This window comes from Necator americanus, chromosome III (genome assembly GCF_031761385.1).
Source record: "Necator americanus strain Aroian chromosome III, whole genome shotgun sequence".
Classification (NCBI taxonomy): Eukaryota; Metazoa; Nematoda; class Chromadorea; order Rhabditida; family Ancylostomatidae; genus Necator; species Necator americanus.
The window spans coordinates 14,822,101-14,837,211 of NC_087373.1; the positions used below are offsets into that span (position 1 = coordinate 14,822,101).

General features: G+C 41.2%; 2 protein-coding genes across 3 annotated transcripts in view; one reads left to right on the top strand and one right to left on the bottom strand.

Moving 5' to 3' along the window:
* Positions 1 to 1,724: 1,724 nt before the first annotated feature.
* On the top strand, positions 1,725 to 2,744 carry RB195_009617 (uncharacterized protein; the record flags this gene model as incomplete). Its single annotated transcript, XM_064190244.1, has 5 exons — positions 1,725 to 1,789; positions 2,337 to 2,368; positions 2,452 to 2,514; positions 2,543 to 2,569; positions 2,626 to 2,744. The coding sequence occupies 5 exons, from the start codon at positions 1,725 to 1,727 to the stop codon at positions 2,742 to 2,744; spliced, it is 306 nt and encodes a 101-aa protein (XP_064047827.1).
* The window catches only part of RB195_009618 (uncharacterized protein), a gene marked incomplete at both ends in the record, with an annotated part of 28,244 nt that continues 15,285 nt past the window's right edge, over positions 2,153 to 15,111 (bottom strand). The window contains 17 exons of one of the 2 annotated variants that reach the window (XM_064190245.1): positions 2,153 to 2,273; positions 2,350 to 2,411; positions 2,477 to 2,557; positions 2,649 to 2,740; positions 4,068 to 4,191; positions 4,395 to 4,575; positions 4,634 to 4,782; positions 4,835 to 4,953; positions 6,047 to 6,161; positions 6,217 to 6,387; positions 6,901 to 7,022; positions 7,256 to 7,350; positions 8,950 to 9,039; positions 9,100 to 9,249; positions 9,304 to 9,413; positions 10,853 to 11,032; positions 11,588 to 11,697. In XM_064190245.1, the coding sequence (XP_064047828.1) occupies positions 2,153 to 2,273; positions 2,350 to 2,411; positions 2,477 to 2,557; positions 2,649 to 2,740; positions 4,068 to 4,191; positions 4,395 to 4,575; positions 4,634 to 4,782; positions 4,835 to 4,953; positions 6,047 to 6,161; positions 6,217 to 6,387; positions 6,901 to 7,022; positions 7,256 to 7,350; positions 8,950 to 9,039; positions 9,100 to 9,249; positions 9,304 to 9,413; positions 10,853 to 11,032; positions 11,588 to 11,697 (2,072 nt within the window). Of the gene's footprint in view, positions 2,274 to 2,349; positions 2,412 to 2,476; positions 2,558 to 2,648; positions 2,741 to 4,008; positions 4,192 to 4,394; positions 4,576 to 4,633; positions 4,783 to 4,834; positions 4,954 to 6,046; positions 6,162 to 6,216; positions 6,388 to 6,900; positions 7,023 to 7,255; positions 7,351 to 8,949; positions 9,040 to 9,099; positions 9,250 to 9,303; positions 9,414 to 10,852; positions 11,033 to 11,587; positions 11,698 to 15,111 lie in introns of those variants that run through there. The other variant, XM_064190246.1, reaches the window with a different exon arrangement.

Consider the following 15,111-nt stretch of genomic DNA (forward strand, 5'->3'; position numbering starts at 1 on the left):
TTGGCTGACACGTCTGAGGAAAGATTTCTCTAAGAAACAAAGATATCTTTGTTGAAGATGATTTTTGTAGGGGATCATCTACTTCAAGCAGTTCATAAAACAACCATGCACAAGGGTCCGGTGTCTTTAAACTACAGCTATAAAGCAGAGTCCCACGAAATTAAGGGTGTTAAGGGTGTTTCCACGAACAGGTAGGATTAGGGGTGTAGTTCACGCGTATGAGTTCGATAAAACTGAATTTCCCCTGATCGTCAAAAAAAAAGCCGTGAAAAACCAAAGAGGCACGCCACAAACACCTTGCTTATCATGTCTGCGAGAGGAATACGCTGTGCGTCCGCGAGCGAGTGTATGAACCATGAGCTGTTGACGCCTTCTTTCCCGCTCGCTGACGGATGCGGTACGTATGTTTGCTTTCGCAGACACATTTCTTAGTCCTAGCACTTAGTCCGGTGCGACAATGAAGTTTTTTAAGTCGTTTTTCAATATAACTTTGGGAAATTTAGGGTTGTCGCACAAATATTCTTCAACTAAACCTTTAACCCTATCTATTCGCGCAAAGGTTTCAGAACACTCTATTTCGTAGTGTTGCCTTCAGCGTTTGAGTTGATACGCTCCTGACTGCATCTTTAATATCGCAAAGCGGTTTTTCTAGTCACATAGTGATGAAAGTGCCAAACAAAGGCGGTTCCTACCCACTAGAGGAGAGGCCACAAGCTCAAGTATTTTCCCCAACGTTGCCTTCAAAAGAAGGATTTAAAGGCATCACTCCAGGAATCTGGCGTGGTATGGATTTTCTTTGGAGTATATCTATATCGGGTCGTAGATTATGAATACAGAGGTGATTCGGCTCATCTCTCCCTGCATCATTGTAAACAGACGGCTTCGGAATGCGGCTCCTTACGACGCCCTTGCGACGCGTCACCATCGCTCCCTGCGTCCGCCTGCGATTTGTCGAAAATCCATTCGGATTCCCTCGACAGGCATTTCATTTCATCCGACGAATCGCAGGCGGGCGCGGGACGCAAGGTCGGAGCGTTACAATAGAAGACGTCGTAAGTAACCACATTCCGAAGCCGTCTGTTTACACTGATGCAGGGAAAGATGAGCGGAACCACCCCTGTATACATAATCTACGACCCGATACAGGTATACTCCAACAAAAATACACACCACGCCGAATTCGTGGGGTGATGCCTTTAATCACGACTGCCACTAGTTTCCTGCTTTTAAAACAAGAACCAACTTTGTGAAACCGTGTAGCCTGCGGTAAGTCAACAAAAAAAAAACCCCGGCTAAAGGATAAGTGTTCTGCATGATGCAAAAACACTTCTGATAGAACAATTGATAAAGTGTGCTAGATCGGGACGTAATCCACTCTTTAGCTTTGTGCTTACCTCGTCAATATTCTGAAAAACACTGCTAACAAGGAAGTCTACGACTGAACCACCTTCCAATACATTCTATGGGGTAGCTACACTGATGTGGAAAACATAAGAACGATAGTAGCGTTTGCATGATGTGTCACTACCAAGTAACATACGTAGCTCGATGAAACTTTGATCACACATTGAAGGAACTGGTATAGTATGGTACAGCAGGTAACTGAAAATGGCAATGAGACGGACAGAAATGACAGCTTTATTCAAAGATAATAATTACACTAAAATTACCGCGATTTTTGATTGTCTCCTGGATATTACAAAAGGGCGGAGATTATTGTTAATATGGGTGTACGATCACCACGATTGGAAAAACATGCTCTGCAATGTGCTCCCATGCTTGGTATGAGGTTAGAAAGCTGTTCTGAGGTAGGGCACCGCAGTCTGTAGTTGCTCGCGCTTTAGTCACGCTGACCTCACGACATGTGATGTCCAGCTTCTGTACACGATTGCAAGACCTCCAGCAACATAATTCCACACTTTCATTCATTTCCACCGAGCTGTTAATGCAATGTTATGCTAATTCACTTATATCGTCTTTAAGTCTTGCCCATTAGTGTAATACGTAAGCCCACATTTGAACAAAGTCCTCTCCATACGCATACATCACAATATGACTAGTATAAATTGCTCCCGAACGCTAAATGCACAAATGGTAATAGCATATACTGAGCAATTCAGTAGCTAGGGCACTGAAGAGCTCAATATTCAGGCTAAGATGATGGAGAAGCATCGTCAGTGGTTTCGACGCCGACCTTCGGTATTAGTCTTGGAGCGAGTCCTCCTCTGGCGCGTGACATTATCCAGGCAAGCTTCGCGTTTCGTGTTCTTTTCCTTGAATAGACATTGCATTCGGTGATTTTACAGAACCTCTAAGATTCATTTAAAAATATTCAGTCGTTTAGCTAACCTATTTCTGACCCTATACGGTACGTCTCCTTTTTCGATAACGTAGTTCACAACATATCGCTTCTGAAAATGGAGTCTTCGTAATTAGTAATGTTGTTTCCAGTAACTTTCGTCAGTATTAAACCTACCCTTCTTTGCGCTACTCGTATGGAGGCTGGGACTGTGGGTATAATGCTTTGAAATACATACTTCAGGACAAATACCATGTTCTAAAAGAGGAAGTAATAGTTCTCTTATTCAAACCCTTCAAATATTCCTATATTCTACGCTATTACAGATACAAACTCTGAATTCTTTTACCTGAAACACTATAACTATGAGGAATCGATTCTTGATATCGCAGTACATGACGTCACTGAAGAAATTCGAGCAGAAGTCAGAGGTAAATGCAACTAAAGTAAATGATTATGTATGTACTGTTTTTACTTCGAGTGAGCGTATATGACAGTGTCAGTCTCGTTGTACTACTTCTATAGCACTACTCTGTAAAATCTGATTATAAGGTCTAGAACTAGTCACCAATACATATATCAATCAGAATTATATATTAAAAATGAGGATAGGACAAGTAATAAGAACTGACTAATAAAGGCATTTGTCATCACAGCCGCGTACTGCAGGAAAAAGAGAATGGGCAGCCATATTCCAATTCCTGAAAGCTTTCTGAACTAAAAAGTTCTGCTTGGGTGCTTTTTATTGAAGTGGTAAACTGGAATTTGAAGGAGGCGCAATCATATCATATCATGTATAGTAGGGTCATAAATAACGACCTGAAGCTCGATGGAGTTGCGTAAGCGGCTGCGCTTGAAGCGGTACGATGGTGCGTAGCAGTCATGATCGTAGGGAGACTCTTGTTAACATCACTCATCTCTGCAGTTCGCCATGGTCTCCTCGATCCCAATCGCTGTCCTCGCCACACCGCTCCGAGTGCAGCCCGCATACGTAACTGTGCCGAGCTTCATGTCGTTGTGACCCGACTACAACAAAGTAGTACCGCGACCTATTGTGCTGGGATTATTGAAGTATTTGGATAAGATAAATGAATGGAGATAAGTAATCTGGCTGATAACATAATAGTAATAATAGCGCATAACATTCTACCATAGTTTCAAAGGTAAGTAGGCGAAAATGTTGTGTGGGGGGAGGGGGGAGGGGAGGCACTCAACTGCACTCTTTTTTTTCTGGAGGATCTATCTTCGTTTTTTCTCTTAGTAGAATTACCTTACCTGTCATAGATCCTCTAAAACTAATGCTTAGGTCTTAGGCCTGCGATTGATTTAGTTATTTCCAGAAATATGAGCGCGAGTGACTGCGTCCAAGTGCACTTTACCCCCGTTAAGTGCATCCTCTAACAAATTAGAATTACACCTTCTACGTTGATAGTCATTGATCTTAACACGGGTGTCTGTGCTACCTATTTGATCCAATACATACAGTTTCTTTTCGTGGAACAGACTCTTCTCAGCCCCAAGCTCACAGTCACTGACGATTTACAGCAGTTAGGGTGGTTCACGTATGAATCGCGATGTTCACATTACCACAGAAGTGATGGGCATAGTCGTGTCTCACAATATGGCCGCTGCGCAGTGAAACTAGCTACCGTCTCTTCTAACTGCTGCTACCCACAGTTTGGACTCGTTGCTGGAGCAAACCATTACATTTAGTAAACGACTGGCGAGAAATCATCGAATTTCAACCGAGGTCTGTAGAACAGCTGACCTGATGTCATTACTGGAATCGGTCTTCTGTTGAGCCACAGAAGACGTAGAGCATCTACCCGCAGATCTATGAGTCCGATGATTAAAGCAATCAGCGGTGCTAAAGGAAAGAGAGCTGCGAACATCTGAAATACAAAGAACTTCTTTTCTCTTTCAGAGTAATTCCTTTCGAAAAAAAAGAAACACTACAGCAATTAAAAGAAAACTTCACGTGATCTTATCGAGTTAATATTATTTCTTTCTAATTAAAAAGTTGTTGACAATTCATCACCAACGTACATGCATAATGAATCACTCACTGCATCGTGTGCTTTTATGTGCTACGTACCATAGTGGTCCCGAACAATATGATCTTCTCGTTGAATTCGCTTTGCGTGAATTCGCCAGCTGTTGGTTTCATCCACTCTCTCACCAACACGTTCGTCTCATCGTTCTCGTTCAGCATTCCTTGCATAGTTTGATGATCCCGGCTGTACCATTTTTTTAGGCGAAGGATCCGTACCACATATCTTAACTATGAACTCTCAGATTTCTGACCCTCATTGTTTGGATTGTGCAGCAACTTACGGTACTATGATATCGCCAGTAAATTTGGGGAGCGGTTTAATTATCATATGAGTAATTAGTTGGACAGCTAAGAGTGAACCGCACGTGCCAGGCAAACAAACATCTCTGAATTTCTCACCCAAACCGAACAAACCTTTTTCTTGGAAACCCTGAAAATTATACAAGCGTTGAAGATGTTTTTAGAATTGAAATATGAGTTACATTGTTCTCTGGTCGAATAAACGCTATATAGAAAAGTGATGTGTAGTTGTTGACCATTTGGAGCGCGAACATTTTGACGACGAGAGCGTTGTGATACTCGGAGTTTGTACGATGATTTTCTGAAATTGTACTATTTCTGCAGAATAATGTGAACGAGTACAGATTTTGCTAGCTTCATGCTAGGTAAACACATTATTCACATTGCTAAACACTCCTAAAATGGATCGTCTGATGAAGAAAGTAGATTGAGAAGTTTTGTTTGTGGTGTAGTTTTGTCTAGCACTGTGTGCATTCTAATTTAATCCGCATTGCTGTGAGAATAGAACAAAAAACGGTTGTTTTACAGTTTCAGGAGATTTGCAATGCTGCTACCAGCCTCTTTCGAACTGATACTTTTCTTCATAGCTAAAAAGTTGTTAACGATTCATTATTAAGGTACATGGATAACGAATCACTCAGTGTAGTGTGCAGAGATGAGGTTGCTTGCCACCACCGCATCATGATTTCAGTAAAGTTCCTTTGATACATTGAATGTTCACAGAAAGCAGCAGAGAGGTTGCACACTTGCATTTTTTTACTACCGCCTTACATAATTGTTCTAGCATCGTTACCTCGTACGATCACTGGCAAAAATTCTTTTTAGATGGGATCATTCATAAATGACTGTGTCTTCGTGGTACCTTTAGCACCACCGTACTTCCTGCTTCAATATGCGCTTCAGAAAGCTGCGCACTTCGCAATTAGGAAGAAAATGCGGTGAGCGTCGCTGAACGCTCAGTCGAAAGAGTGATACTAGGTGTATCCCGCTCCACGCAAGTCAGGGACGGGAAATTCTGTCCTACGTCAGCGATCGAAGATCAGAGACGCTTCTGCGTCTGCCAAAGAAACCGTTGGACCAGAGCTGTGAGTGACTGGGTCCCGTGCGGTGTCAAGCGCACTGCAGGAAGACCCCCGACCCAATAGTCCCAAATAGTCGGACTTCTTGACGACGTCCTTGAAAAAATGATATGATGCTCTTCGTGTCGTGGAGAAACCACTGGGCATCTCTCGCACGCAATCGGATCAAATGAGAGTATTACTGGCGCCCGCTTCAGCGAATGGACGAATAACGAGAGTTAAAGTGATCAAGGTGATCAATTCAAACATTAAAATGTCGAACCGTTCTTGATTGGCAGCCGAATCTCAAAGTATGCACAATTTAAATCCTCTTACCCCAATCCGTCAGCCTCACTACCATCCATCCGTACACGCTACCAAGAATCATTGTAGATACGGTATTCATAACTGAAGGCACGTAGGCAGCCAGGAGAGAGCAGGCGAATGTGTACTGAAACGACTCATATATTATATGGATTTTCTTCCAAGGATACGTACAACGTTACCTCTTTGTTGCATTCCTGGTTCGATATCACCCATAACTTGTATAAGGTTACTAGGAAAACGCTGACTATCACCAAGCACATGCTCAGAATTACGATAATGCAGGAAATTGTGTATTTGAAAACGCGTACGATTTGAGGACTGAAGTACTCTGTTTCTCCAGTTACTGGGTCCTGGAAGAAGCGAATTAAGTCAAGGTATGACATCATTTCAGAATGAAGAAACAAATGAGCACTGGCAGGGAAAGAATGTGCTAATTTCCTCTCTGCTTTCCGATTTTGTCAATGCTTCGGCAAAACGCATTTTGCTGTTCTGAACGTCTGCCGTGAGGGACAAGAACCTTATCGACAGACAGACTTAGGACATTATCGCAACCTTTTAGTTTGTTGGATTTTTGGAACTTGAAATTTGACGGGGGAATTAGGATTTTGTTCACGGATTTATTTGTGTGCAAAGCTACCCTAAAATGATCAGTAATTCGACTGATCCAACATTTGGATCGTAATAGTCCCTTTAGCTTTGAACGATACATGGAGTTTCCTCTAAGGTTACTCTGCCAGGCATGTCGTTCACTGTCTAAAATGATTAGCATTTTTTTTGGAATTTTTTTTGGTTTTTTCCAATTCAGATGCTTTCACGTATAAAGAGATCTAAGTAGTTAGGTCATCTGTTTCATTCTACAGTACCTGCCTGGTGGCTGTTCCATGATAATCAGGGCGATCCGGTTCCACCTCGTTAAAATCTTCGCAATCCCATTCATAGGCAAGTACTGAGTTGTTTCGTCGCCATATTTGATAGAACATCGTTCCTAAAAATTCTTTCAGTGAAATGGCAGTAAAAACCGGAAATTCGCAGTTTTCGCTTCTTTTATTTAAAGAATTTTGTAAGGTGCATTCGTTTCCAATTTTTTTTCGGATTTGCGAAACCATCATGAAGTCGAAAAGGTGCGTATAAGAGTAAATTTGCTTTGATCTCTTGGCAATTTTCATGCCGAACGCAATCAATTTTAAATGCATTTACACGAAAAAACACATCGCTTACCCCACACTGACACGAAGGCAGCGAAAAAGGCATTAAGTTCGTTGTCGAATGATTTCATGAACCATGAGGAGACTGTCGTGAAAAGCTGTGCCATCCTGAAATAGTAGCGTTTTTGGCAAATGATTTTCCACTTCTCCCGCTTGGTCACACTCTAAAACATCGATGAACAAGTTTTGATGTTCTAACGTTTCGTTTCTAGAACATTTTTCAATTTTCCAATTATTAAATTAACATTCTTACTAATGATAGGTCGTTTGTAGTGTCCACCTATTTCAATTTTCAAAATAGAATTGTAGCAGACCTTATTTTTACATATGTAATTGGCATTTTTTAATTGAAAAATTGGTCAAGACATTACATCAACCTTTAACAATCCGAGTCGAGTTAACCTCCTTGCTCAACAATGATTTTTACTTTAAAAAAACGGCTTAAAATGCTCAAAGTTAATATTTCCCACGGTTTCTGCGTATAGTCGGGTCAAAACGACATGAAGCACGGTGCCGTTGCGTAAGCGGCTACGATCGAAGAGGCGTGGAAGAGGTGGCGGTTGGAATCGACATGGGACCATTGAGAACTACAGCGATGGATGGTGCTAGTAAGGGTCCCCCTCGAACCTAACCCCAACACTCCAACGCTTGGCGCGCAGCGGCTTGCGCTAGTGCACTGTGTTTCATGTCGTTTTGACCCGACTACACAATGGCTAAAATTTTTCTAGACATTCGTGGGCCATAGCTGAAAATGCTTAGGGATGTTGTCAGATGCTGTTTACAAGATGTTTGTAAGATTCTTATGGAAACCAAAAGCAGGTCGCACTACCTTGTTATTTCCCACCAGAAATGTAAACATCTTTTTATTATTTCAAATAAATACCTCGTTCTAATTACCATAGCCTTATTTTAGCTGCGCAGACTATGTTCTCACTGTTGTCTGCCTTTAATCGCTCTAACGAGAACTAATAGAATCATGGATATAAAAATATCATAGAATGATATTCTATTTCCCCTTCACATTTTCATAATAACAAATATTTTATGAGTCACTGTTGTGAGTTTATTTGTCAAATTGAGTGTCATTCAAATCAGTGGCGGTCACAAATATTCTTCAGTTAGGGATCACTCTAAAGATGAAGGAGCTTTCCGCTGAAGAAGGTGCAGTTCTGATGTAATTACCAAATGATTTTAAAAAAATAGGGCTTAGTACTGAAACAAATCGAAGACAAGTTTGTAGTAAGGTTATGTAGTGGAGAAAAGTGACCTTGACCTTTTACTTTTTTCAATGAAGCCGTTAGGTGAGAAATGTTGATCATTTTCGATTGGAAAGATTGTCACAGGTTTTTTCCAGAGCAGTGAGGATTTGGTTTATAAGTCATCAAGTTATTTATATTAGCTCATCCCACGAGTAGATTAGTTCTTAAATTGGCACCGAAGGAGTACTCTCATGGTTCATCAGGTAATTTTCATGATTAGATGAGTTTTGGAAGAGGGACGTTCAAGGTTCATCAGAAAGATGTGAGAGGGTCGCAGAAAATGAAGAAGAATATATTAGATTGAAGAGATGACTGCGCTTCAAATAAACCAAATGAAAAGTTATTTTATATTCTATTTATTTTATATTCTATAAGTTATTAAATCCTATGAGCAATTAGAATTGTTAAAAAAACACTTCAAAAAAAATCAAATAAAACGGAAACTAACTTATTCCGCAAACCACAAGGAACAATTTCAGTTTGACCAACATAGTTGATCACCGTGCAGTTTCCAAAAGTGGCGGGATTTGTTCGAACGCTGAAATCGATTATTTGAAAAATGGGTAGTGATCTGAGAAATCTTGCGCTCGTGTCTCACCTTTTCACAAATCCATAGACAAATACTGCAAGCCCTAGGAGTGTAGCTGGCCACAACATGGTAAGAAAAGTGCCTTGCCAAGCGAAATAGAACCCAATTTGCTCACCAAAATATTCACGGATCACGCCCAACGGTTGGAATCGAAAGAATCTGAAACACCACTTTTGTCTGTGATCCTGTTTGTGGGGTAAATCTACCGCTCACCTGCTCCATAGGTCACTCAACTTTTTTCTGGGGTCTCTCTCAATCTCCTGCATGAGTTCTACATAGGTTACAAAGGAGTTTTCTTTCATTTTGCGAAAGTACGGCTCTTCCTGGAATAAAATGAACAGCGTCCAAGCTGCAGTTCTTAGGAAATAATTTTTATTGGGTTGTAAAGCTGTTTCTCGTCAAAATCTCGAAAAAGTCCAGATACTTCAAGTTCAAAGGCAATAAAATTGACGACGTTGGGATCTCAGGATGATTAAATAGGGTTAGGGATGCAGATTACGAATATTAGCGTGGTCATGCTCATTTTCCCCTATTAGTTCAGAAAAAGGATGTGCGAACTTGCGTGATCCCGCCTCCCCAACGATACAACTTGTTACAGTAGGACGATGGTAGCCAGCAATGAGACAACGATTGCGCAAGTCGGACAGCTTCTGCTGTTTATTGCAGCAGTGGATGGGGACGTCGCCCAACCTGCGCCGTTGGAGAGACGGGGCACAAAAGCTGTTCCGCAACTTGCCGATGAAGGCCAATGCGAAACGAGAGCCAAGACCGCAAACGTTTCGGCGTAGTTTTTTTTTCGTCAGAGCATGGAAAGCCAGAGTATTTGTTACATATTCTCTCGAATCTTTTATCCGCAAGTGATTGTCCTCGAGGATATTACGTGCGAAACCGAAAACCAAAGGAGCCCAAGTCGTGCTTAGCTAAGAGGCCGCGTTGCCGCGATGTTAGCGGACCCCCGCGTGGGAGAGTAATCCGCAAATACCCACTAATAAAGCGCAGATAGCCGCTCCTAATAAATGCACCAGGGAGTCGATAAATGGTACCTGACTTGCGGGAGATAAAAAGACTTGACGGTTAGCCACCGCAAGTCATTGTATGGGCCAGTTACACGTTCGTAAACCACAAACGATTCTGAATTGAAGTGAACGTATCCCAACCGGATTGATTAACGCCAGAAACTTTAACCTTAAAATAATTAGTAATACTAATCGAGAGTGTTAACGACCTTTGCTCTTGCTTTACAATGATAATCGACAAGTTTCAGTAATGAGATCCAAAGAAGATGGAAATTTACACGCCAGTTTCACACTTCTTTCTCTGCGTTGCTAAGAAGGATTGAGCGTGATCATGGTCATAGTCGGGAACTCTATCCTTACTACTATGTATTCGTGGAGAGGTCCTAATATCGTCAGTTTCTCTGCCGTTTCGTGACTGAATGTTGGACTAGTAATCCATGTGAGTCCCTTTTCTTTAGGTTTTGATGTCAAACGTAGTTTTTTTTTGTTGCATCATGTGTCTATGTCATACTACAGTGGGGTCAAAACAACATGAAGCACATAGGCAATTGCGTAAGTAGAATTTCTCGAGGCGCATCGATGAAGCGTAGCGGCTAGGACTGCGGTGAGACCCTTGCTGGCACCACCCATCGCTGCAGTTTGCGACGGTCCGACCTCGGTTCCAACTGCTGCCTCTACCGTGCCGTTTCGAGCGCGAACGCAAATGCAGTCGTGATTCATGTTGTTTTTACCCGACTATAACATACCTTGCTAGGTTCATGCAGAACAAACGAATCTTCATAGGTCTTCTCCATTCTGAGATACTGTAAACCCTTCCTCCGCAATGGCTCGTCGCTGATAACAGACTTTTGCGATTCATCATCGTCTTTTTGTTCCCGGCGATTCATTCCCTCCAATTCGCGACTAATGTCGATTTGTGTAAGAATCTAAAAGTTCGTTTATGACTGACCTTTTGCAAATACTTGCAAAAATAAGGGTGAGCAAAACCATAGAGTATTGAAATTCTTCTTGTTCCTTTAATAACTTTTTTTTATGGAAACATCCTTTACAGCAGTAACACCTTGATTTGCTTGAGCTGGTCCTTGCCGCAGAAAAAAACTCGAAAACAACATTTTTTACTCTGCTACTGTTTTTACTTAGTATTTTCGTTTTGATGAGAATATCCCTCACAACAATAACACTGCTTTTGTTTGATCCGTCGTTTATTTTCGTGAAAATATGCTTTCAGGACAAAAACACTTTTTGCAATCAGACTTGGCGCAGAAGAGTGGTCAAAAGTAGTATTTCGGTTCTCACATCATAACATAAGTATCCTTCTCCCAACAACAAGAATTCTCAAATCTCTTCTCACAAAGTCGGTGACTTCTTGATATAGAATGAGAATATTAACCAAATTCTTGGCTTTGAAAAATAATATAGCTAGAAAGAGGAAGTAGTTGAGAAATTAGTGCTTCATCAGAACAAATGTTTGAACTACTTACCTCGTGTGTTAGCATCTCTCGTTGTGCTGAGCTGAAGAACAATTTCTCGTTATCGTAGTTGAGGAATAGTTCGCCATTTCGGCGAATGAATGGCGCACTAATGTAGTCGACTGAAATTTGCTTTCAATTAACTAATCCAGTACATAATTTTTACTTCTTTTCAAATTGTGGCCACTCAGAAAAAGGAGACATTTTGGAATTTCTCTTGCACATATTATTTTTTAAGGATTTTTGTTCCGCAGGTAACTGCTTCCTCTCCTCCACTTGCTTTTTTTCCGCAAAAAAAAAAGACTGGTGCCTAGATTATGAGTGCTGGAAACTACATAACGTTTTGCTCATTCGAGGTTGTCGATGGATCCGGAATAGAGGAGAGATATAAGTTTAGCCTCAATTATTTATGTTTGTAAAGTGTGTGGAATCGGCACCGAACGTTTTGTGGGGCGTCGCGTGCGTGAAGGAGGGCAGTGGCTTGTCCCCGAGCTCCCCGGACCTCTTCTCTTGTTCTGATAGTATTCCATTTTCTCGTACAATGGTGCATGACTAGAATTGAATGATCTTTTCGAAGTTCTTTTGCGTTAGCTTTGTGATCATTTTGATTATTTTGCTCCTAGGAAGCGTATAGGTCTAACAGTGTGTGTATTTCTACCCCATTTCTAGTGTACTACTAGCATCTCTCTTAGTCATAGTGCTGAGAAAATCGTTTTTCGCTAGATTAATGGTTCCTTCTGCTGCCTTTTTTCAAGGACTTTGACTCTTAAGAATTAAGTCTCTGGTCCAATTCCTTCTCATTATGATGTAGCTACAAGGAGTTCTTGCGCAAATAGCATCATTTTGTGTACCATTTTGATGCGCATTCTATATTCTATATTATCCAAGCTGTGATGCTTAACTGTGGATCTTTATCATCTTACTTCTTATATTCATTTTATGTATTTTTAATTTAGGTTAAAGAAATTCGAAATCGAAGTCCGAACATTCTCATGTATAAGTTAGAAAGGATGAATCAGAAGCGGAGCTGGAACCATTTGGATGTGAATTCTAAGGAGCGTAGGGAATAGTTTTGTTCGATATCGCTTTCGTGCAGCATTTTGTCTCCATCTTCTCATTTTCCTATATTTTTTCACGTTTCACTTTAAAAAAACACTGAACAACACTTTTTTTTAGAAATGTGTACCTGTATCATCCGTAACAAACAGATTTGATAGAGTAGTACAACATGCGGGCGAAGCAGGATTTATCGGGCACTGGAACGGGACCATAAGTAGTAGAAATAATGTTATTGGCATTACTGTCGTCTTAACTTATTGTTGACACTGTATAGTAACTGCCACATTGCAAACAGTAAACAAGTAAATAGACGAATAAATGATAACAATTGCAAAAGTAGTAATGATACACATATAAAGGTGTCACGGAAGTCTTCTTCAATGTTTTTGATTACTCCGTATTTCCTTGGTACGTTAAAGGCAGCATACCACGAATCTGGGTGGTACGGATTTCAGGTGGAGTATCCGTATACAGGGTCGTAGATTATGGAGACCGGGGTGGTTCCGCTCATCTCTCCCTGAATCACTGCAAGCAGCCGCCCCCTGAACGCTGTTTTGTACGATGCCTTCTATTGCAGCGCGCCACCCTTGCGCGCGTAGCTCCCTTACTGCCTATCATAGGAAGTCCGAATTGTTTTTTGACGAATCGCAGGGCGGAGGCGGCGCAAGGGGTGTAGCGTTGCACTAGATGGCGTAGTACAAAACAGCATTCTGGAGGTGGCTGTTTGCAGTGATGCAGGGAGAGATGAGCGGAACTACCACCGTCTCCATAATCCACGACCCCGTATACGGATACTCCACCTGAAATTCGCACCACCTCACATTCGTGGTATGCTGCCTTTAACATGCGGATGCGGGAACTGCGCGCTTTGAACTGTCATCCACTTGTTGTAATACATCAGTTTTTTTTCTTACATGCTAGTATGAAACCATCAGCCAGATCAGACCACCTTTGCCATGCCATGCCATGACTTCCTTCCATACCACAGGTTTTGTTTGAAGAGAATGGAGCCCCACTCCAATCTGTCACAAATATGCAGCGAGAGTGTCATTTATTGCAAGATATGTACTACGTATTCCTCCGAGTTCAGGAATTGTCACTACTTGCTGGATGATGTTAAACGATAGGGTCTGTTGACGTTCAAGCATGCCAGAAGGACGAACACATACCTTTCTTCTCTCTCTCTTTCCAAAGAAGCCTCAACTTTTCTATGGTGCTCCTCACTCCAAAAGAGAAATTTTTTCTTGTAAGAACATCCTGTTAAGAGAAGATAGTGAGTAGATCGAGTGAAGCTCGAGCTAGTCTCGAAACCTAACCTCCAACCCAGAAGGAAAACTCGGTATTCCTATGATGCTCAAGAAGGTATTTCTCTCCTGTTGATGGTTCAGATATGGAATGAAATACTGCATGTCCCTGTCGTAACTAACTTATTAATGCCCATACCTACGTCCTCCACCTGCGAAAACTGAAGACCCACACCAATCGAACACCTATGGGCTGTTCAGCAACCTCCCGCAATTCTTGGATGCAGACATGCTCAAAACCGAGGTCGAAGTCATGAAGGTGTCCGGGGAGCTCCTCTTGTCCCAGCTCCAGTCATAGAGAAGTTGCTTGAGCGTTGGAATCGAGCGAAGCGAATGGGGATTCTGCTTACTTCTTATGTCAATCCCTTAGTTTCTGAAATATTTTTTGCGACAACCTTATAGTAACATGGCTCTGTTTGGACATTCAAAGCAGTTTTAATTCTCTTAGTAGTTTTCAGCTATAAAAGCACCAACCATTTTAATCGCTCCTACCTGGGGTTCATTATTTCGATGTAATTTTTTGCTGGTGAGGAAAAAGCAACTAACATCTTTCAGTGGAAACGACATCTGCATTTTTTCGGCTTCTCGGCATAACCTATGGAAGGGAGTGCTGATCAATGTGAAGCAAATAGGACCTGCGTATTCGTGCTGGATTATGAGACCTTCTTTCTTTGCCGCCTGAAATTGGAATCTATAGGATATACAATCCTGTTCAAGCAAGTATAAGATTGCCCACAATCAAAAGTCGCATCACTGTTCTATTTCTTTCTATTTTCTTGGAGAATACTTTTAATCAACTTTGTATTGTGTAAAAAAGTTTCATTTCTCCTCTTCTCCTCAATTTTCTTCTCGAAAAAGTAGGATTTGAGTTGTGTATTCCGTATTCTTCAAAATGTTTTAAAGTTTGATTCAATCAAATTCGTTTTGGTTTGAATCAAAATTGCAACAAAAGGAACAGCGAGAAATGCATCGTCCCTTTTCCTTGTATGTCCATGCAAAGCGTCCTAAAAACTAGAGAAAGCGTTAATTTCTTTTCTTGAAATCGCAACAGCTACAACACTGGTTGGTGAAGAATTTCGCTCGCGTTGTCTTTCTCATAAATTTTATTTGTAAATCTTAAATTGTTATTCATATAAACCAAACTATCGTAATCACTCACTTTTTCAAAGAGTG